The following is a 23,077-nucleotide window of genomic DNA, read 5'->3' as shown; positions in this document are numbered from 1 at the left end:
CTTGTGACTTTAAGTGTGATGTAAAAATAACATACAAATTAATTAAAGACTACATGAAAGAGTAGTTACAATAACTCGTAAAATATGTTGATAGAACATTTTAAAGTTCATGATTATTTGAAGATTTAACTTTTCTTAGAATGTTAGATTGACTTTGAAAATATTGATTGTTCGAAATGATTGTTAATGAGGTGTTAAAAATACTTAAAATAATATTCCAAAATAATATTTCTAAGAAATATATACAAAATGTTAAGTCATGAAGTTAACATAAATGTAACACATGAAAATGTTATAAAAATAATAACATAGCAGCTGTATGTTAATTTTATATTGAAGTAGTAATTAAATATAGCAACACAAAAAAATTTTAACATTGGACACACACTTTTTTTTACTGTGTATATATCTAAAATATATTAGCATGCGTATATTAATTCTCTGTCGGCGGGTCATTCAAGATCTGCATCTTTAAAATCGTTTAATAAAACTCATATTCACATTATTATACAGAAAGAAAGTAAGGATCAAATCAAAACTTATATACTCATATAAACGCGTTGAGTGTTTTATTTATACACAACAATTTATAATCTTCTTAGAAAAATTTAGAAATCTTAAATTTCAACATTATTATAGTAGTTTTATTTCAAGACTATAATTGTCATTTCAAGAATACAATAATTATTTTGACTCTAAAAAAATTATAATCTTCGATTTAAATATGTATTATTTTCTATCCAACATTTTTTCCTCTCTATTCAAAAAAATTATTCTTAAGTAACAAAAATATATATTATTTGGTTGAACTATATAAAATGTCTTCATTCAAGTAAATTTTCTTTATTTAACGCAATATAATCTCATTTAAAGATTTCCATTTTGAAACTAGAGATATTGTCAAAATAAAAATATTCTTTTTTCTGTATATATATTTGAAATAAATATTTCAGGTACGTCTTGCATAAAATTAGAATAAATATATATTTTTAAAAATATTTTTCATTTTCTTTCGATTTTTACATACAATAGTATGTCTATTATTTTGACAAAAGATTCAAAATAATGAATTAAAAATATAATATAAAATTTTATCTTAAAATATAATATGTAATACAAAAAAACCGTATAAGATATTTTTTCTATGATTTAAAATTGACTCAGAAACCACTAGAATGCATTATCCCGCCGTCTGAGAGTTAAAACAACGGACTTATCTACAACCTACATCTCTATCTACCAAAATCTCTACATAAAAATCCGTTGCTTTTAAATAAAAACTTTTTTTCACTCACCGACACTGATGCGTAACAGCGAAGTTGTCGACATTGAAGCTACGCTGTCTGTAACATACGAAATAAAATCCAAGTTATAGCAGAGATTTAAAATAATTAATATTCAAGAATTTATTATTATACTCATCAAATTTTTGTATTCGAGGCATATAATAATAGACAAATATATAAATACGGAATAATTTTGTAAAATAAAAAAACTATTTTTTTTAATAAAAATTTATGAAGTCTTTATATTTGAGTTTTTCTTATTTAAATCATTCAAATAAATAAACCGAATTAATTCGTATATAATTTATAATAATTTATAATAATTAATATACAAATAATATTTACCTTAGGGTTGCTCCGCCGGTGCAGGATGCCTTTCCTAGGCCTCCTCTTCCTCTCAGATTGTCAGGAACGTCAGGATCTATTGTTTTATACACGCGATATACTTTTTTTAAATTTGTTTAAACCGTACAAAAATAAAATCGCGCAATATTTTAAACCGTACAAAAATAAAAATGCGCGATAGTTTGGACGGCACTCCCGCATTTTTACGCGCGATACTTTGACGACACTCCCGAATTTCGAACCGATCGAAAATCCCATTTCATCACGCGCGAGATCATACTTGGAGTCGACAAGTCGGGCACGATGAAACTCCGAACAACAGTTAAGTCCGAAAGGGAAGAAGACGAAGGATTGAGGGAATCGATCGCGAATGGGGTTCGCTCGATTCTCGTTCGTGCAGGTCCGCATCTCAGGCCGACTCAAACTCATTAGGCATGATTTCGGATGAGCATATGTGTCTATCATACAGACAGTCCACATGATACGTCATAGGGCTGGTAGACGGATCAAGAGGAACACCCATTTCATGAATGTTCAACAATCTGAACATTTATCAACTGGATCGGATCTCTTTACTGAGCGTAAATCATGACCTAAATCCTCCAGTCGACGTCCTCAATGCGATACGTCGTATTGCTGGTAAACGGTACAAGAAAAGGGGCCCATCAACGATTTATTCCAACAATCGACCGACCTCTAATCGACTAGGACCGAAACCCGTTGCCGAAGCACAGACCGTGCTCTCAACAACCGATTATCGAGCGTTAGCTCAATATTAACCGCGCGTTCAGGTATCTTTCTATACTGAACATACGTCTTACGCGGCCGGCATTCGCCTCAGCCGCGATACTGAGGCGTGTAAACGTTGTTGCCCAGTAAGAAATGACGATTGAAAAAATGCAAATTAAACGCCGATAATCGACATCCATTTGACAACATCTTCCTCAATCAATCATTTTTCACTGGAAAGCAACGCTGAGAGAATCCCAGTTAGTCGGCATCAAATACGATCCCCGACAACATAATTTCGTGATCGAAATCAGGAAATATGAACGAAAACACGATCGCGATCGCGACGAAGCCGAGATGAATGTAAAAACAAAAGCGCGCTATATGTCACCAAGGTCGAATGTTATTATTTTATTTCGGAATCATTTTAGACGTATTTTAATACATAACGTTTTATTTAATATTATTATCCCATATTATCGTCGCGAGAAACGCGTTTATGGCTCGCTCGACCTCGAGGTGACTGAACACGAGACACACGTGCCGGCGCCGGCGCCGGAGAAAAGCACGTGCGCATCGTACGCTCGCCGGACTCGGAATGAATGGCGCACAGCTGCCACGAGTCACGTACGCCGTACGCCGCGTTCTCCCCACTCTTACTACGCGTGACGTCAAGGAGAAGGAGAAGGAGAAGGGAAAGTATGCTCGCTCTTGCTCTCCCTCTCTCCCTCTCTCTCTCGCTCTCTCTCCTCGTGTCAAACGGTAACAAATACTATATTATGTGATAAAATTTAATGCATTAAAATATGTACATCAAGTTATGTATTTTAGAATTATTTACGTATTTCGAAATTATTTTAGACATATTCTAACACGTTAAGATTTGTCACGTAGTATTATCGTATGTATTATCGTCGCGAGAAATGTTTACGGCACGCTCGACCTCGAGGTGACCGAACATGAAACATGTATGTGCCGGCACGTAGAATCATTCTAAATACATGTAAATCTTAAATATTATATATGTAAAATTCTTTAACTAAAATGATATCATTCGATACATTTAACACTTTAAATCGTGTACGTGAAACACGATTACGAAATGTAATGAGTAAAATATTTATCAAAGCAATCTTATGACTCGCTGTATAATTGTACATAACGATTTTATTTTTTAATTACATTCATTATAATTGATACATTGTAATAAAAATTATTATTAATGATGTTAACGATTATTTGTGAAAAATAAAAATTTCTAGGCACGTGTAAATATATTTGTTAGATATAACTGAATGTAAATTGATAGTGAAAAATATATAGAAATTTACCGCATACAATGTGAATATAACTATATGCTATTATAGAAATGTAAAACTTTATATTAAATATTCTCCTTCTCGTTGTAATTATTTATTTATTCTATATATTAAACACATATTTATCTTTCTCTATTAGAGAAAGAAAGAGAGGAAAAGAGAGAAAAGAACAGATATTCATTACTTTAATCTCTCATTGTTTTTAAAAATTAATTTACTAAATACAGTTTAATATTTTAATATTTATATTAAAATATAATACTCTATTTTTTTATTTATATTATAATATTTTATATTAATATTTGTGCGTGTGTGTTTATTATAGATTATTTTATTTATTCGGTTAAAATATATAGTTTTGATCTCAATTATTTAATTTATAAAAATTTTTATAATACATAATTATATAGTAACTAACAATATAATTAATAAGTGATATAATAATAAAATAGAAGAAACAATATTATCTGCAAATACCTTCTACATTGTATTTAACAAAAATGTTTATTACATGCTTATAAATCCATATCATATAAATGGCCGCGTGATAATTCCTAATTTATAATTTGTGGATGTACCAATCGATTGGTTCATGTTCGTGCTACATCCATAACTTTTTAATCATTTATAACTATTTATTCACCGAAAGTGGATGTGGACATGTAGTTTCAGGGGAAAAAAATAGATGTATGCGCGCTAGTGTGTAAAGACAAGAAAGCGTATGAAAAATGGTACTGTGGTCCTCTCAGGTGTCTCTCTGCTGTAATTATTTTAAATTTTAACCGCGCGCGTTCTCGTGTTGTATTTATTCAAATATATATATTGTTGATTATAATTTCAAGTGATAAAGTGGGCTGTATTTACGAAGGAAAGTAAAATTATTTAGATTGCACAATATTGTGAGAGAAAGACATAAAATTTCATACTTAGTTCAAATATTTTTCTATAGTATTTTTTAAACTGTATTTTCTCGTAAGTTTCTTAAAAAATAAAAAAAAAAAATAAAAAGAAAAGATGAAAAATGCGACAATACATTAGTAAATGAACGACTAGCTAGAATAAATTTTTTTATTATACTATAACAGTGTACACACACATAATGTCCTGCCTTGCAGATCGTTTTTTTTATTGTTTTAATATAATATCAAAGGCGTTCCAATGAATTGTAAAATATGTAAGTAATTATTTTACCACGCGATCTATAATTTTATTACTTTAAAACTCGTGACGAATAATTTTATACAGAAAGATACAAAATATTACAATTTAACCTTTCCAAACAATTATGTTAATGTTCAAAACTATAATAGTTCGAAAAAATATATCAGATTAAGATTTTCCGAGGGAAATATCTCATGGTCAATATATGTTTAAACAAAATTGTATGTTTTTAATATTTATTTAATTTTTTAAATCTCGCAAGCGCGAATTCTTTTATGACAAAAAAACATAAATTATCCTTATTGTAAATGATAATATATATAACTATATAACTTTATTATTATATATTTTTTAAATAATATAATGAACTAATCTTTGAGATAATTATATGGAAAGATTAAAATGTGATTTGTTTATTTATATACATATAATCGTCAGTCCGTTCTTCAATATGCACTTGTTTTCTATGCGACATTCTGTCTTGAGATTTTTTTATTTTATCATGAACTCCCTAAATATTAATAATTAATAATATATTAATATAATAATATATATAATATAATTTCATAAAAGTTCTTATATATAATAATAAAAAAGTGGAGCTGTTTTGATTTTATACCAGATTGCTTTTTCAGATAGGGTTTCATGTACAAATTAAAATTGTTAAAAAGATTAATATAAAAACAATACAAAATTTGTTTATTAACAATTCAAACAAAATAGTTTAGATTACGTTAAAAAAATTTGCTCGTTGTCTTTCTCAATCCAATAAGTATACTTATTGTAAAAGGACATGGCGCATAGATGACATATGCAAAATATTACACAAATATAATACATTATAATATATGCACAGCTAGCTTGTCTTTTATTCTCTTTGTACTTTCAGCAGCAGTAGCAGCAGCAGCAGCAAATGCATCGGTGTGTTTTGCTTTATATAAAGTTTGTTTCTTTATTTATATAATTCTGATGAGAGTTTAGTTAAAAAAAATAATTCAGTACAAATAAAGATTGTATGAAATCCTAATAGTATTCAATTAACATATTTATTGTTTTTAAAGTAAAAATAAAATTTAAATTAAAGTTACTTAAAGTAAAAAGTGTTCTAGAAAGGTTAAGGCCACAGTATATAATACAATTACACACTATTAAAAAAAAGACTATAATTATCATAATTGATCATATGAAAATAATAGCGGTACAGTATCGTTTCTTGGCATTTCTTTTTCGATTATTTTCTATGCGTTATTGCACGCAATAACGTATAAATATGTTCCAGTTATATAAAATATTTAGAATACATATAAATTTGTCTTTTTTTCTCTTATGTTAGTTTCGCAAAATTTATGCTTTATTTATGCTATACCGCGAAATTGTAATTTTCAGCTCAGACATATTTATGTCCGATCTTATTTTCAAATATTACCACACCATCAGCATTCTATTGTTTATAACTATACAATTTTTTTGCATTATACATCCAACACTCATTCGTCGTATTTCTAATTACATTTTATTCTTATTCATTATAAGAACCATGCTTAAGCGAAACGTAATATTTAGGCTTCATATAAAAATGTATGTATGTGTATGTATACTAAATTTGTGTAAATATACTAAAAATATATATTACATTTTAATTCGTTCATATACCAAGACTTATGTAATGTGTGCAAATATGTGTGCATACATATATACACATATAATTTTTACTATATGTATGAACAAATTAAAATATATTATAATTTTTTGTTTTCTGTACTTTTATTTTTAAATGGGATCTTTTTCTATATTATAAATCTGAGCGCTCGTATTATAAGTTATATTCGTATGTGTATATTGGCGGCAACGTAAATTATATTAATGTCGCATAACGAGGACGAGTAATAAGCAAAATTTTTCGTTTGTATTTATATATAGTAGTTGCAAATCCAATAGCTCAGTAACATTGTATATTGTATATATCAGCTATTTACAATGTTGCTAGTTAAACTCTTTCAATGTTCTCTTCAAAAAGCGTATATTTCTACAATAAAATATACTAATCCGCGCGATAGATCTTTATCAAATTTCCTCTATTACTGTTATAAATAATATGTAGCTGTACATTTCTATTTGTATTAGAAATTTCTAATACTTTATTAACAGCATTCTATGATTTAGTAAACGCTCCTGTCTTTTATTTGCATTTAGTGAATTTATATTCTTATAGTATTGTGTTTCACGTAATGTATAATTATATTCATACCTAAAGCTTATTTTTTTCTCTTCTCTCTGGTTGAAATTAGAGTTTGACTTGAACGTTCAAGTTGAGATATTTATAAAATTATTTTAATTATTTTATCGAACGTGAGAAAGTGTCACGTGTGATATAGGATATAAAAAGGAAACAAAGAAACTTGTACATATATAGTACATATATTAGTATATCTCATATATACTAGTAATTTAATTAAATAAATATGTAAATAAATAAAGTTGTCTCTTTGGATTTCACAGCAATATTAAATAATTCTCATCACACATTGTATATGAGAATTATATATGAAGAAATTTCAAATCTGGCTAAATGTTAATTTGGCCAGTTTGTTTGAAATTTATACTTTGCTCTTTTATAATAATAATAACAATAACAATGGTTACAATAATCACAGTAACTGCGATTCTATAAATAATATTTTTTTTAAAAGATATTATTTCTCACTTGCACGTAAGGAACTTAAAATTTATAGTCAAGTATTAAAGAATATTAAACATATGTGTTATAGTTATATGCTTTGACCATTTGCTAAAGATAAAGCGTTTGTAGATGAGTGAAAATATTGTTAAATAGTTTATCAGATACATACTGTAAATTGCATATATAACTTTATCAAAATGAAACCAAGCGTTTAAAAGATTGTTATACATAGAGCGGTAAGTCGCCTTTGGTCCCTGAACCTACGACCTACGACTTGTACTTGCTTAGCACCTCAAGATTATTATTTCCTTATTTATATGCTTCGAGCTAAGAAATGTAACAAGTGTGTCAGATACAAAATAAAAAATATGTATGTAACAAAAGATTTTAATTAGTAATACATTATTATTTTCGTGTAGAAATTTGTCTATCCCCATGCGTTTGTATAATTATTTATTTCTTCCTTGTTTTATCAATCGTTTATGCAGTTTTCTCTTAGAATCTTAATTTTAAATTCTCTACAATAAAAGGGGCTTTTATTTATTTCTTATAATATTCTATATATGCATGTATATTCTTTATAGTATGTTATGCTTTCAATATGCATATTAACAATTACATATATTATTACTATGCCATGATACACAGTACTATCAAGCAGACATCTGACATACTATTGTACAATTCTTAGCTCCAAATTTTAGTAATAAAATTAATATTCTTATAAAATATTATATAAATATAAAATATTATAAGAGATCATAAACCAGATTGCAAATTTTAAAATTAATAAATTTGCTTACATAACAACAAATATTCCAAATTATTGAAATAAAAGTATATAATAAAATATTTTCTATATAGTTCACTGTAATACAATTTTTATAACAAATAAGAAAAATGTTTAACTAATAAATTGTAAAATTACAAAATTTGATATTAGCATTATTAGTTCTCAATCGGTGTAATATATATATCTTTCTCTCTCTCTCTCTCTTTGTATATCTATAAAAAGTTTGATTAATCTCATATAAATAATTTCAGGAGGTTCAGGGAATTCGTTTTTTATTTATATAAGAAATGAAATTGTGGAACACTCATCTCAATAAATATTATAATTGCAATTGAGTTTTGATAAAAGAAAAAAAAAACAGAGAGAGAAAAATGTTAATTCATTAAAAATTTATCATATTTTGCAAACAGTTTTACATATGAAAAAATAAACCGATTAATAATTTAATAATTTGTAAATACCTTCTTATACATGTAATTATATATGTACATACATAATATATATGCCAAAATCATGTATACACAATCATGTGTGCATTTATCACGTTATATGTTATTATATAATTTCTTATGTTCGTTTTTAACTATTTAACACACATTAGAAAAATGCAATTAATTTTTAAAAGATACTTAAGATACTTTAGCCTACTCTAAACATCTGACTTTTAATATCATATTTTTTTAATTGCTTTATATATTGTGTTAAAATAAAGTTAATAGTTTGTGCAATTTAATGCGTGATGATTGTGCGGTATATAAAGATATTATCAATATAGTGGTATCGTCAGATTGCAAATTCATAAGCTCATTCCGTATTTGCTCATACTCACACACACGTATGTATATATATATATGCACACATATTATTGCGTATGTATTAAAAATGTATAAACTTTAAGAAGGCACTAAACGGATCAGTTATGTCAAATGTCAGCTATGTTCGTGAAATGTAATAAATTTATTAACTTTTGACATAGTTGATCAGTTTTTCCTTAAAAGCATATGTCCAATAATGCTGCTCATTCTTACATATACCGACACTACAATCTTTTGTCTTCACAAAAGGCCTTATACTAATTTGAAAAAAAAATATATATATACATTCGCGTGTGTGTATTTTTCCAGCAATTGAGTATTCCATGTATACGAACTTTTACTATTGCCTATACAAACTTTTCACTTAATTTCTATTTCATAGTTCGATGTTTGAGTTTCATTTCGACATTTGGCTGTATGTTAAATATCCTGATTGTACAATAAAATGTACAATAACGAAAAGAGGACAATTATTAATTCTCAAGAACGCTTTTGTGCCCATTTCAGATCATCTGCTCTGGGTTTACAACCGGTAGTCCTTTCAATTATTACCTCCAAAATGTACCAAAACTGAAGCTTTTCTAAAGGCCAATTCAACCATCCTGTAGTAATGCAAAAGTAAGTCTCGTGAGGCGCGACATGGTGCACTCGATGATGCTTTCTTGGCAGAATAATTCTATATTCTTGAAGCCAAATAACCCATAAAGGTAATCCGAAATATGTATGCGACCATTTGTGTATCTGTAAAGTATATTACTCTAAATACCTTAAATCTGTATTATTTTTTAAATACACAACAATAGTTCACAAAATAATTTGTTGTAAATATATAATGAATATTATTGCTCATATATAAAAACTGAAATATATCCTAATATTAAATATATGATAAAATAAAATGTATAAGAAATAAAATTGAAATATTTTACCATGTAAAAACTTATCAATATTTTTTCAAAAACTGTTTTAAAACTTTTTTTAATTAAATATTTATAACAATTTAGATATTTACCTGATTAGTCATTGCTACAAAAATGGCAAGCAAAAACCAATAGCACGTCCAAACAAATTTCTGTTGCATTTCTACTTCGGGTAATGTTAGAAAATCCCACGTGAGTTTGGATAGTACTGGTATTGCAACCATAAAATTATCGCCGTTAGTTTCTATGAAATCGTGTCTTGTTATGCTAGTAGGATCTATATGATGTTCACGAAATGGTCTTAGAAAATTCTAAAGAAAAAGAAAACAATATTTTTGTAAATTAAATAATTTATGATTTGCACACATTTTTTTTCTTAACATGAAAATGTCTTACCTTCCCCAGAATCGGAAGTTCAACGGATCCCCAAGTATCCGCGGCCCAATGAACTAGACCGGATCCAAAATCAGCCGTGATAATACCGCATAATGCAGCTATTGCTATGGAACTGAAATTTTCCAATCGTAATCTGATGAGCACAAGCACAGAGTTCACGACTATAAGTGTGATACAAATTCCTACACAGATGCACTCTTGTGTTCTCTTCCCTAAAAGTATACGTTGTATTATAATTATGGCATTACTGTTATTATACAATTATTTCTTATCAATGTGGGGAAAGTAATAATCTATAATAATTTTTTTCAATAGTATTATGTAAGACGCGATTTTCAGAAAAAATGTGCAAAAAGTCAAAAGTCTTGCATTGTCCTAAAATATGTGAAAAACGCTTAAATCCGTAAGCATTCGTTTTTTTTTTTTTTTTTATATTATTTAAAGTATACATTTATGAATTTTGTACTCGTTAATAAATATACTATACTTTTTAGTCTTTTTGTAACAAAACAAAAATTGCAATATCCAATTGATAACAGGTATGTACAAGTAATAAAACAGTAAGTCGTCATATAATTTTCAGGTAGCTATGCGAAATCCAAAGCCTCTTTAAATGATTGCAATAAAAAATCTACATACCGGTACTATACAAATTCGCAAGCTCCTGGGCACCTTTGTGATTTGGACCCCATCTAGGCACGGTCTTATCTTCTTGCGATGTCGGTACTACCGAGTTGGCATTCGGATCATCTTCGAGCATCGAGTTTTCGTAAATCTGGCGCTCAGTCTTCACAGGCGCCAAGAAATTGGTCGCCATAGAACACGCGGCCGATGCGGCTTGCCCCAGGTTCGGTACCTTTATATCCTCCATATTCTTATTGTTAGTCGAAATATATTGCGATTCTTGACGTGATATTCCACCGTTCTTTCAGCATTCAAGCGCGCAATATCGCAAAGCTCGCTCGTTCTTCGACATCGCGACACGATACTGTCGTATCGCTCGTAGAAGAAGAAATAAAGATGCAACAAGCTTTTACTGAATTATTTTGGGACGATCATTACATTACGTCTCTTTGATATCGCACGAGGAATCATTTACTCTAGTCCCGTGCAACGAGGCCATGAATTGTCAGTTCGCGCATTATATATCCTGAGAAAGATTTAGAATCTCCTTCACACACCCGTTTCTTTCAGCTTTCCTGTATTTCCTGAGATATCGAACATTGCGGCAAATATCTAAAATTAAATAAAAGAAGACAATTAGTTAAACGATAAATTTCTCAGTTAGAGAATTTAATATACCGTAAATTATTATACAAATTATTATTAGCTAACTTTGTAAAATTTTTAAATTTGTGATTCATATTTATATAGATTATAGCAATATGATAAATATAGCAATATGATTGGATAAAAAAAGTCTAATAATTTTCAATATATACGAGCTTTATAATGGAAACGTTAATTCTAGCTAAAATATGTTATGCAGAAAATGCAAATATATATATCATATATATATAGAATATATAGAAATATATATAGAATATTCTTATGCATAATGAAAATAAATATCAATAAATGTATCTGCATGTATTGTACGTGCATTGTATGTTATAAAGAACATATTGTGAAGCACAAAAGCATAATTACGATTATGCATACTATTCTTTATATCATCAATATTATTCACATCAACTCCGAAAAAAAATTTTCTGTATTTATTTTATACATATAAATTAATTAGTACAGTCGAATAAATTGTTTTCTCAAATCTTGCGTATCGTAAAATATCGTAAAAAAAAAATTTATATCCGTTTCACGCATGTTATCGGATGTACTAGTATACATAATTTTATATTGTAATATAAGCACGTTTCTCAATTTGTAGATACACATGAAAATTAATCTTTATGTTTATTCCTAATAAGAAAAATATATCAACGTAATGTATTTCTGTATGCAATGTCCCTCGCACTTTTTTAAAATTACGGATTTTCTTTGATTAATTTTCTTTTAAAGAGAATATCGAAAGAAATCATATTACACATAATTTTTTTGTACTTTCAATATTATATGTTTTTACAAATCAAATTCTTATCACATTAAAGTATATATTTGAAATTAACTGAAATAATTTTTATATGAATATAATTTTATTATTTTTATTGTTCTTTTCTTGAGCTCTCAAAAAACCCTTCATTTTCAATCGCTTATTCAAAATTTCTGTATAGGAAAAATTGATTGAAAATTAAATTTGCTATTCAAAAGAAGTCTTGCAGTTAGTAAGGGATATCTTGTATAAATTTACAGCAAACTGATATTATCTACATTGATATTCATATTCAGTTCATACATGATTCATATTTATGTAAATACATTCATAATTGGACATTACAGAGCCCATGCGCATTTTGTAATTGATTATATATCGTAATATCAGAATATACATGAAATTTTACTCGACTACGAATTACTCACTACGCAACAATAAAGTGGGTTAATTTGGCACTTACACGCGACAGTATAACTTATGCTTATGCGAATACCGTAATAGTGTTCTCGGAGCGCATTTACACGCTGCAATCTGTACTTTCAAAGGTTCATATGCTTTTACATATTCTGTATATTAGCAGATTTTTTCGCAGATCTCAAACGTAAAACTGTGAAATATCTATATATGTATGTATTTGTAGATGTGAATTTATTTATGCGAATATCGTGACCTGACTATCATATTCCGCGTTTCAAAATGATATTGCAGAAGCTTGAAAAACGAAAATGTCTTTACACGCATAATTTAGCACTCTTAATTATTGATGATAAAAAATATAACACAAGAAAATTATTAACAATTTCTAACGACACAACTCTCTAAAAACGATAGAAGCGCGATTAAGAAATATTTTAACATTTTAATATCGTGGAATATCGATTGTAACATATGCAGTCAGTAATGAGTCTTACCAGACATCCCTTCTCATTTTAATTTAATTAAATTAATATACATATATTGTACAATTACGAACGAGACTTTGTGACCGCTAGTCACTTTCTATATTAAATAATATTAAGAGCACATTATCAAACATAATGTAATGCATGTTGAGAAAAGATTATTGAATAATGATTCTCAAGTATATTCTATAAAAATTATAAACTTCTTTCCAGTTCTTTCATAGCAGCAGTTTAACATAATATATATTTATTGTTATATATATATATATATATATATATATATATATATATATATAACAATATAAATATAAAATATAAATATAAAATATAAATATATATATAAAATATAAATGAATAAATGTGTGTAATGTAGGAGAATTTTATATATATTATAATTTATATCTTAGTTAATTCTATGTTAAATATAGATAATTTTATATCAATATTCAATATAGAATTAACTTATTTATAATATTTATAATTGTCTGTGTGATAAGAAAAATTTGAATATCCCGAGATGAAAATTAATTTAGTATCGACCAAATTTAACAATTAGTTTCAAAAAAATCATATTTAAGATGTGTCCTTTACTAATTGTAAGTGTATACTTTCTTTTAATTAGAAATTATTTATTTTCTTTTAAGTCGATTTTGTTTGTATAAAAAATATCAAGTCGCATTTTTAACTCTAATTGTAAGTTACAAAGTTATTTAAATAGATAATTTAAAATAATAATTCTCCAGATGAAATAAAATTATTTCTTTTAATTTTAATTGGATTCTTTGTTAGAATTTTAATCTAAAGTTTTTTTTACATATATATATATATTGAAAATTTCAATAAACGATGATCTCTTTCGATAAAAAAATTCGTTAAACAAAAATTGATTAAAATTAATTAAAGAAATTACAATTTAAAGAGAAAATGCATTTTAATAAAAAAAAAAATATATATATATATATATATATACAGAATTACAGACGACAGAGACAAGTAAAATCATTTCATTCGTTATATGATTTGTGATGAAAAAGAGAACGATAACTGTAGCAGAAAAAAAAGGAAAAATTGTTCCCAAAGGGGATTATGCATCGTAGATGTACGAATCGAGTGAGCTTTCAAAATAGGACTGGCTTTTTAATGCGGCCGGCGGCCGACGAATAATCGCGTGCCGGTAATTAAACCGAAGGCGAAGGGTTGAAGGCTCTCGCACGACAATGTAATCGATCAATTTCTACGCCATAACAGCGTATCACATATGTACGTCATCATTTACACGCGAAATTTTGCTCGCCGAGTTATATAAGAGTTTTGCTTTCATTTATCGCGGTTAGACTAGACGCTAAAAGCGCATCGGTTTATGAGAGATACATATGTATGTTATTAGATTAAAGAGGAAATTTTTATATTTTTTTAAATATGTATCGCGTATTACATTATTTTTAGTACGTAAAAAAGAAAGCAATGGTTTTTCCAACGACATTGCAAATAATAATTATCTTATGGTTTGTATAAATTTAAAAACCGAAGAGAGTAACGAAGTATGTCGAGGAGACTATTAAATTCCCAGGAATTTTAATATCTTTACGCACAATTAATTATTATAAATTATCATATATTATAGTATTACGCTGTATATACTTTTCATGTTTATTATATGTTGATAACAGATTTTTTAACCAAGCTTTGAATTTTTCTTTGACGAAATAAACATTTGATTGCTGATGCAACAGTATAACTGGCGACGACTTTGTGCGCACTCGCGAGAAGGCGAGATCAAAGCGAATGAAGAAAAAACAGATTGAAGTGATCTCATTTGATCGCGCAAGAGTCATCTTCGTCGCATTGTAAGCGGATACATACATACATATATTCTTATATATGTATATATTTGAAAGGTTTATACGCATTTGCACACACATACATACAATTTGTAAATGTATCTCACGTTCAAAGTATCATATATAGGGCATAGGAGGAATGGCATTTTTCTCTCGTTAGGATTCAAATGCGTTACGAGAACACATATGCTTTGCAAATATGTATCCTCATGCTAGATGTATTCATGCACAAATTCATGCACAATGAGTCAGTCACAACGGCATTCATAACACCTATCTATGTATGTAGTTCTTATCTTATTCTGTCCCCAGTTACTTTGTTGACTTCAAATAATTGATGTCTTTAAAAGACATAATATTGTGAGATTCTTATATTACATAAAAATATCTTTGCTTAATATATAAATAATAAATATATATAATGAATATCAATTGCTTAAAATAATTGGAAAAATATTCTTGCGATTCCTTATATGTATGCGTGATTCGCTCGAGAACCTCATTACGTATGAATGCATGTTTGAATATTCTGTTTGCGCATAATAGAAAGACGGAACTTTGATAAGAAAACAGCTGAAAGAATTAGTAATCTAATCTACTAATAGTTGAATATTTTTTTCAACTACAATACAATAATACAGTAATCAAAATTATAATAATTAATTATTATATAATAATTAAGATATTGTTTGAAAAAAGCATTCATTTACTTGTTATATAATACAACTACATAAAATATTAATTTTGTATATTATCAGAAAACTTTTGCACACACTATTATTAATGACTTATTGTTAAAACATTTTGAGTTCAATAATTAAATAAATTAAGGCATACTTTATTATGCTAAAAATTACTTTTGGGCCAGATGATGATACTATCGTATACGTTTTTATATCTCTTTTCTTTATAAAGATTTTTTAATGTGAGATTACTTTTCATTATTTCACAAGACTGAATAAAATACATATTGAGTTGCTCTACATAATAATATTAAATGCAAAAGATTAATTGTTTTTCAACACTACTCTTTTTTTTATTCTCCCAGAATTTAAAACGCTCAATTGTGCGCACTCGCAGCCAACTATCATTCGCGCTATCAACTAGCAAACTACTCGTTGCTCGAACACGTGAACGAGCTTATCGCGACATAAACATGTATATTCATGATAAAAAAATATTATATTTCCCAAAGGAATGCGAATCGTGAATCTAATATACACCCAACACATCCTTTCCTTCTACATATACATGTGACGTGCGCGCGCGCGAACACCCACGTGTATATACATGTACATATACATGCAAATTCAGCTTTATCGTTCACTTAGAAGGATTGAGAAACCGTCATCGTTCGCAATGGGGTAGTATTATGACACCGTACCTGCTGCCGGCTCCAAAGTATCTCCTCGACTACGGCGAGTGCCGACGTGATCGTCGACTATGCGGCAGCCATGCGAGAGGGTCGGGTTTCGTTACAAAACTCTTATTAGTCGCAGAGTGATTAGGCAGGGTGATTAGAACGGTAGAGCGACGAGAAGATTGTAAAACCGTGTCTTATACCGGAACGATGATACGCGCACACACTACGCACACACATACACGTGTACACACCCGACGCATCGCAACTCATCGCGTGCATTCGCAGAAGACGTCACGCTCGCGCTTGCCGGCTACTCCCTAAATTCCTAGTAAAATAGACGGTATTATTTCGGCCGAGTATTTTTGCACCAGAGCTATTCACAAAAGGCTGGCTGTAGGCCGGGTGGACGATTAACCACTGCGTTACAAGAGGCAGCGTCGAAGAGAGTACGCGAGAAGCGTCGGAGACAAGTGTATATTGGTAATAATAAAGAGAGAAGGCGACAAAGTATGAATGAAACGGAAAAGGAGACGAGAAGGAGAAGGAAAAGAGAGAGAGAGAGGACAAAGAAGGGATGAATGGAAAACGAGAACGACAGCCGGCGGAGGAAGCGCGTACGTGCGTTTGTGCTCGGGATGATCGTCTCTCGCGAAAAGTCTCGAGGAGCCATGAAAGACGCGCGGTCGAAACGCGCGGTGATTAAAGTGACTGAAAGCGACCTGGAGTACCGACGACGACGACGACGACGACGACGACGCCGCCGACGCGACGCGACGCGACGCGACGCGACGTAACGCAACGCAACGCAACGCGACGCGACGGAGGCGCTGCTGCCTTTTCCCCGTTCGTTACCCGCCACCCATATTCTCCTATATATACATTTCCCGCGATCGACGCCGCCTGACAACAGCGTCGCGACGCCGTTCTTGTGGCGGTGGCGCCGTCATGCGGTCGGTGCGGCCTGATTCGTCGATGCACACATGTATACATGTACAGGGTGTTCCATTATTAAATTATCTAAAGAGCACACTATAAAATATATATAATACGAAATATTTATAACATTTATTTAAATATTTTATAGATATTTATCAAAATATATAAAGTATATAAAATTTGTATAAGATCTTTATATGTTTTAAAAAAATAAATAGTAAAAATATTTATCATAAATATCGTATTGTCTGAGTAATCAGCTGTCACTTTTAAATGCACATAAGTAGGAAAAGTAAAAAATATGTCTTTCAATAAAATTTTATTTAACAGTTTTTATTTATATTTAGACTAGAGATAATTGCAAACATTCTTATCACTTCATAAACGTTTATAAAAGATGACAAATATCTACCATCTTAATTATATATATATATATATATATATATATATATATATTTTAATAGATCAAATAAACAATAAGAAAAAGATCAGAGCTGTGCTGAGAAAAGCGGTGAATGGTATCTCAAAAAAAATACGTAAAGTTTTTTATAATTTCCGAAAGAAACTTGATTTATATATTTTATAATTTTTAATTTTATTTATAATTTTAATAAGGCACACTTCAAATATATGTATATCATTAAGATTGTCGTTTTAGTATTTTTATGAGCGTTTATTAAATGATAAAAATATCTCCGATTGTCTTTAGTTCATAAGTAAATAAATTTGCCAAATATGCTCTATTAGAAGATATTTTATCTGTCTGTTTTCTATCTGCAGTTTAAAATAGCAAACGATTAATTTTAACAACTTCCCTTTGAACATCCTGTACATATGTACATACGTATGCGATTAGCACACGCTATACAACGACAACGACATATGCGTGCCGCCGCGTGTGTGCTTTTCTATCTGTATGAGTTGAGTTCGCGTGCCGAGGTCTTTTACAATTTTTCAGTCCTTGATCGAAAAAATTTACCCTTTCGAAAGTAAACTTATTTCAAACGACATTTTCCCCTTTCTTTTTATACTTATACATATTTTTAATATTTAAATTTAGAGTTAAGAATATTTAAAAAAATTAAAATATTTATGTAAAAATTAATCATAAAAAAACTAAACTTTAATATTATTTGTATACATATCCTGTCATTTATATATGTTAAGGAATTTTATATATATATCATATATATATATATATATATATATATATATATATATATATATATATACGAACAATTTTTTGAAGCTAATATCTTTGTTAATAATTATTATTTATATTCATTTTTGCTTCATTAGCTTTATTAAATAAAAGAACGGTAGAGCTAAAATTTTAAATCTCACATTTGTGTTTACGTGCTTATAAGAGAATTAACCAGTATACTATACCACATATTGTAAGGTCACTTAATGAAGCCTTTCGTAGTTACACAAGGACAATGTGCCTCATAGGTATTGGAAATCGTTAATGATATAATACATATCTCTATCTATCGATTTTATAATTTGGATAGTTTCTCAATCTACTTATCAATCCCCGTGAGATTTTTTTCTTTATCCAAAATCTTCTATACAAAATCTAAATAGGGCTGATGCTTCGCTTTTTTATCTTACATACATATATAATCTTAATATACTTTGAAGCAATAAATTAAATAAGAAAATTACATATATATATATATATATATATATATATATATTGTGTGTGTGAATTTGTATAATGTTTACTCGAATTGGCCTTGAACTGAACTAGATGATTAAAGTATTGAACTCTCTTCGTCACAATAACACATACTTTGAGGTATTGTGCGTATTTTCGATTAGCGCGCGCATGTTCCTTCCTACTATACATGATATATACACGTGATGTTTCGCAAAGAATTCATACTTTATTTAGAATCGACTTCCATCGTCGAGGACAAACTCAATTCTTGAGTCTACTCAACATAAGTACGGCTGTTAGATAAGACATTAAATACAATTATATCATGATGCAAATATATACTTACAATAATAAAAAGTCTATCTCGCGCCAAATATATCCCGACAATCGCGAAATTCAGAAAAAGAGATTTCGTAATTTTTATCAAAACTGATCGATTTCTCATCTGTATTATAGTAGCTTTGAGTAACTTGGCTACTTGACGATCCATCAATATTTTCAAACATCGACACGATCGGTGTATGTACACCGTTCCCGGATAAGCGAAAATTGATTTCACCCGTATACCCGGTTATATATATATATATATAAACAGTTAATTATTTACGAAAGAAACCAATGTCACACTTAAAAGGTGTACTGTAAATGTCTATAGCAAATATCTACTTTGTGTGTGTGTATAATACATATACTATATATAACAATATACTTATACTAAATTATAATTGCGCCAATATAAAACATTATTGAGAGTGAGTCTCTAGAAAATTTGAAAAAAAATTTCCTATACGAGACAAGAGTTTGTAAGTTTATTTTTAATTTAAATGTCGTTTCAAAAATTATGGAGATTTAAATTACACGAATAATAATTTTTATCACAACTCAGTAAAGTTGCAAAGGATATAATTAATTGAAATACATCATAAATATGTCGATTAAAGATTTTTTAGAAATAGAAAACTAAAAAATGAAATTTGCTTAGCATAAATTTTCTGAAAATCATGTTGTATACACAATTATTTTGATTGGGTGAAATTAATATGAGACCTGCGAAGAGATGAAAAGCTCATCAACAATTACAAAATCAATACATTATTAAAGCATCTACCACAATATTATGAACTGCCTTCAATATGTTTTAATATCTTGAAGACATTTCGAAATGAAAAAAAAATGTCTATCGACTCGCAGACATAAGATAATCGTATGGTCTGTTTCTAGGCAGCAAAAAGTCGATACCTCGGAAAAGTGTAACAAGTTTCGACCGAACCGTTCGTTGTTTTGCGATGTAACGAAAACGAAATATGTATGTGACTAAGTACATATTACTTTATGACTGTCTCTTACAATCGTATAGATAGCGAGTGACTACATGTCGTAACCATTCGAACAAGACGCGGTTAAAATGGTTTTTATTATATTCACGCACGTATCTATGCGTTATTATTTTTGTCGGTATATGTATACGTGCGTGCCAACTATTCGTGCTATCCGTCAAATGGATGATCATAATCTTTCATCGACATCACGCGATACATATTTCCTCACTTTAATCTACATTTGGATATTATGATTATTTTATTTCAATTATCTTTGTCATCGAAAGTTTTCGTAACTTTAGGAATAATTTACAATAATATGACAACTTGAAATAAAAGCATCATTAGATATCAAATTTGTTTGAAGTAAAAAAAAGATATAATGAGAGATTCTTTTTAGTCTGCTGAATATTAAAATAGATTTCATAATTATTCTCGATTTATATATATATATTGACATATTATATAATTATTGTCATTATTCATTTTATTCAATATCGTGTATCTTATACGATATGCATAATTCTTGCGATTTTATCTGCGAAAAAGTGTATGATTTGCACTTATCTCTTTCATAAGACATATATCTTAGTCTCTCACTGATAATACTATTTAGTAAGAGATAACATGGACAAATATTTGGGATTTGTGTGTTTTCTTCCCTTAATTTTTTTCAAAAAATTAAAAATCATTTTCTTTGTCACGCGAGAGGGTCACATACGTAGATATCAAATAAATTTTCATATTAGTACCGCGTCTCTAATTTGGTCCATATTTATCTATCGTATATGATCTCGCACCCCAATTACATTACTCTGTCTCGAACATATATTTATATAGCATATATATTTTATAGTAAGCACACGACTATTTTTAATAAAATTTTATTTTTTATAGCTTCAAGAAATTATGCTTTATTAAATAATAATAATTGCCGCAAGCTCTCGCAAACATCCTGCACTTCATTACACGTTACCTATTTTTATCATTTTTTATCATATTATCACTCAAGAGTACAATGACAAGTGAGTTTTATGAAATGTATCATAAATTATATTCTATTTCTATATAATTAATATTTAATAGATTTCTTATAATAGAAATTTAATAGAATTTCTTAACAGATACAATTATATGAAACAATTCTAGATATATATTATTCATATATAATAATCATACACACACACATATATATGTATATATGTACTAACATTATATATATATATATAAATTTAATTACAACTTTTTATAAAAATTCCATAACTTTGATAATTTTTAAAACTTAATTCTCTCTCTCAAATGTGCAAATATATGGTACAAATAATTTACAATTATAAATACAAGAAAAAATAGATTTTTCTTTAAAAAAATGTATTAATAAAATAAAAAATGTCTTTACAATGCATTTCTAAAGGTAAAAAGATTTAATATTTTGTAAGAATAATTTCGAACAAAAATAAATCAACAAACTCTTGAAATTCTCGAGAAACTATCGATGTATCGATATTTGTATGATTCTTCATCCTTTCTCATGTATAAAGTAAATTCACATAATGGCATGAGACGATGTTTTTTATACTTACAATTTTTTAAATACGAATCGTCAGACATGCATCAGAAAAATGCGTCGCAATCTCTTTCTTTTCAATTTTGCAGCCAAAACCAATTGTATGTCACTTGACGCGATAAACGGCACGATGGACTGTCTCGCGCGTGATGATGTCGGAGTCTCGCGCGCGCACATGAGTCGTTTTTCCTTGTGGATGAGATACTCATATGTAGCCAAGTATGTGCCTTACCTGTTGTGGGCTTGCGTGTTGCGAGTTGCGAAGAATCGGCAGCGGTCGAGGACGACGGACATACGTACCGATGTATGTATGTGCGCTCGTATATACATCCGTTTAAACTTCAACACAGCATTGTTGGCGAATGTAAATACAATCAAGAAACAATGGCTCTGATTAAAAAATACTGATCTTTGTTTTTGCAAAAGGCCGCTTGAAAGACCGCATCATCTCTCACTTTTATTAGTACATTTGTTCAATTCTGCAACGTAGTAGTATATAGTTAACATCCCGTAATTGTTGTTTGTAATCCGTGTGATTGTCGTATAATTAAAGTTTGAAAGCATATGCATTATTTTACTGTTGCGTACAAAAACCAAAATATTCATTTAAATATCTCTTTTTATATTTAAAATAGTACGGCTTTTCTCAAAATAAATGAATTGAAAATTAATTTATCCGTCATCATAATATAAAATTTTTTTGCTAATATTGTCTTTTTTATTATACTGATAAAATATATATATTATCGTGCATCAGCTGTAATGCAATAATGTACATTGATAAATAAATTGAAGCGATAAATCGAAGTAAAAAATCAAATTATTCAATCATCATCATGATATATCTTACCAGAAATCTCAAGTAACATAACGAGTTTAGCGATATAATGACGTTGTAAGATGGTTTCATTCACAAAACTGTCCCATTTACGCAATTCCCATATTATGTGACGAGTGCAGTTTGAATAGACTCTCTGTTTCTTACAGTT

General features: G+C 28.9%; 1 protein-coding gene and 1 long non-coding RNA gene across 8 annotated transcripts in view; one reads left to right on the top strand and one right to left on the bottom strand.

Annotated features, from left to right (window-relative positions):
* The window catches only part of LOC140669122 (uncharacterized), a 16,539-nt gene extending 5,394 nt beyond the window's left edge, over window positions 1-11,145 (top strand). For both annotated transcript variants that reach the window (XR_012047302.1, XR_012047301.1), the window contains exons 2-4: window positions 9,636-9,835; window positions 10,454-10,662; window positions 11,028-11,145. This is a non-coding gene — a long non-coding RNA (uncharacterized lncRNA). The remainder of the gene's footprint in view (window positions 1-9,635; window positions 9,836-10,453; window positions 10,663-11,027) is intronic.
* Kua (Plasmanylethanolamine desaturase Kua) lies at window positions 4,734-23,077 on the bottom strand. 6 transcript variants are annotated; one of them, XM_072898665.1, is made up of 6 exons: window positions 22,939-23,077; window positions 22,321-22,567; window positions 11,084-11,680; window positions 10,445-10,656; window positions 10,141-10,359; window positions 4,734-9,869 (listed from the first exon to the last, which is right to left on the bottom strand). In XM_072898665.1, exons 3-6 carry the CDS (start codon window positions 11,313-11,315, stop codon window positions 9,609-9,611), a joined length of 924 nt encoding a protein of 307 aa, XP_072754766.1. In that variant the 5' UTR covers window positions 11,316-11,680; window positions 22,321-22,567; window positions 22,939-23,077; the 3' UTR covers window positions 4,734-9,608. The 6 variants fall into 6 exon arrangements, with proteins under 6 accessions (XP_072754766.1, XP_072754764.1, XP_072754765.1 ...); XM_072898663.1 differs by lacking the exons at window positions 22,321-22,567; window positions 22,939-23,077 and adding an exon at window positions 22,105-22,288; XM_072898664.1 differs by lacking the exons at window positions 22,321-22,567; window positions 22,939-23,077 and adding an exon at window positions 19,549-19,756.

The sequence above is a fragment of the Anoplolepis gracilipes genome, chromosome 8 (assembly GCF_047496725.1).
Source record: "Anoplolepis gracilipes chromosome 8, ASM4749672v1, whole genome shotgun sequence".
NCBI classification, from domain to species: domain Eukaryota; kingdom Metazoa; phylum Arthropoda; class Insecta; order Hymenoptera; family Formicidae; genus Anoplolepis; species Anoplolepis gracilipes.
This window is presented reverse-complemented; position numbering and strand designations above follow the sequence as displayed.

What these genes read in the sequence shown, in the direction of transcription:
- Kua (XM_072898665.1), bottom strand. Translation starts at nt 11,315, where the DNA reads ATGGAGGATATAAAGGTACCGAACCTGGGGCAAGCCGCATCGGCCGCG. An exon ending in TGCGAATTTGTATAGTACCG is followed by an intron (nt 10,657 to 11,083) that starts GTATGTAGATTT and finishes GTATACTTTTAG; the next exon opens with GGAAGAGAACACAAGAGTGC. An exon ending in TTGTAGCAATGACTAATCAG is followed by an intron (nt 9,870 to 10,140) that starts GTAAATATCTAA and finishes TATACTTTACAG; the next exon opens with ATACACAAATGGTCGCATAC.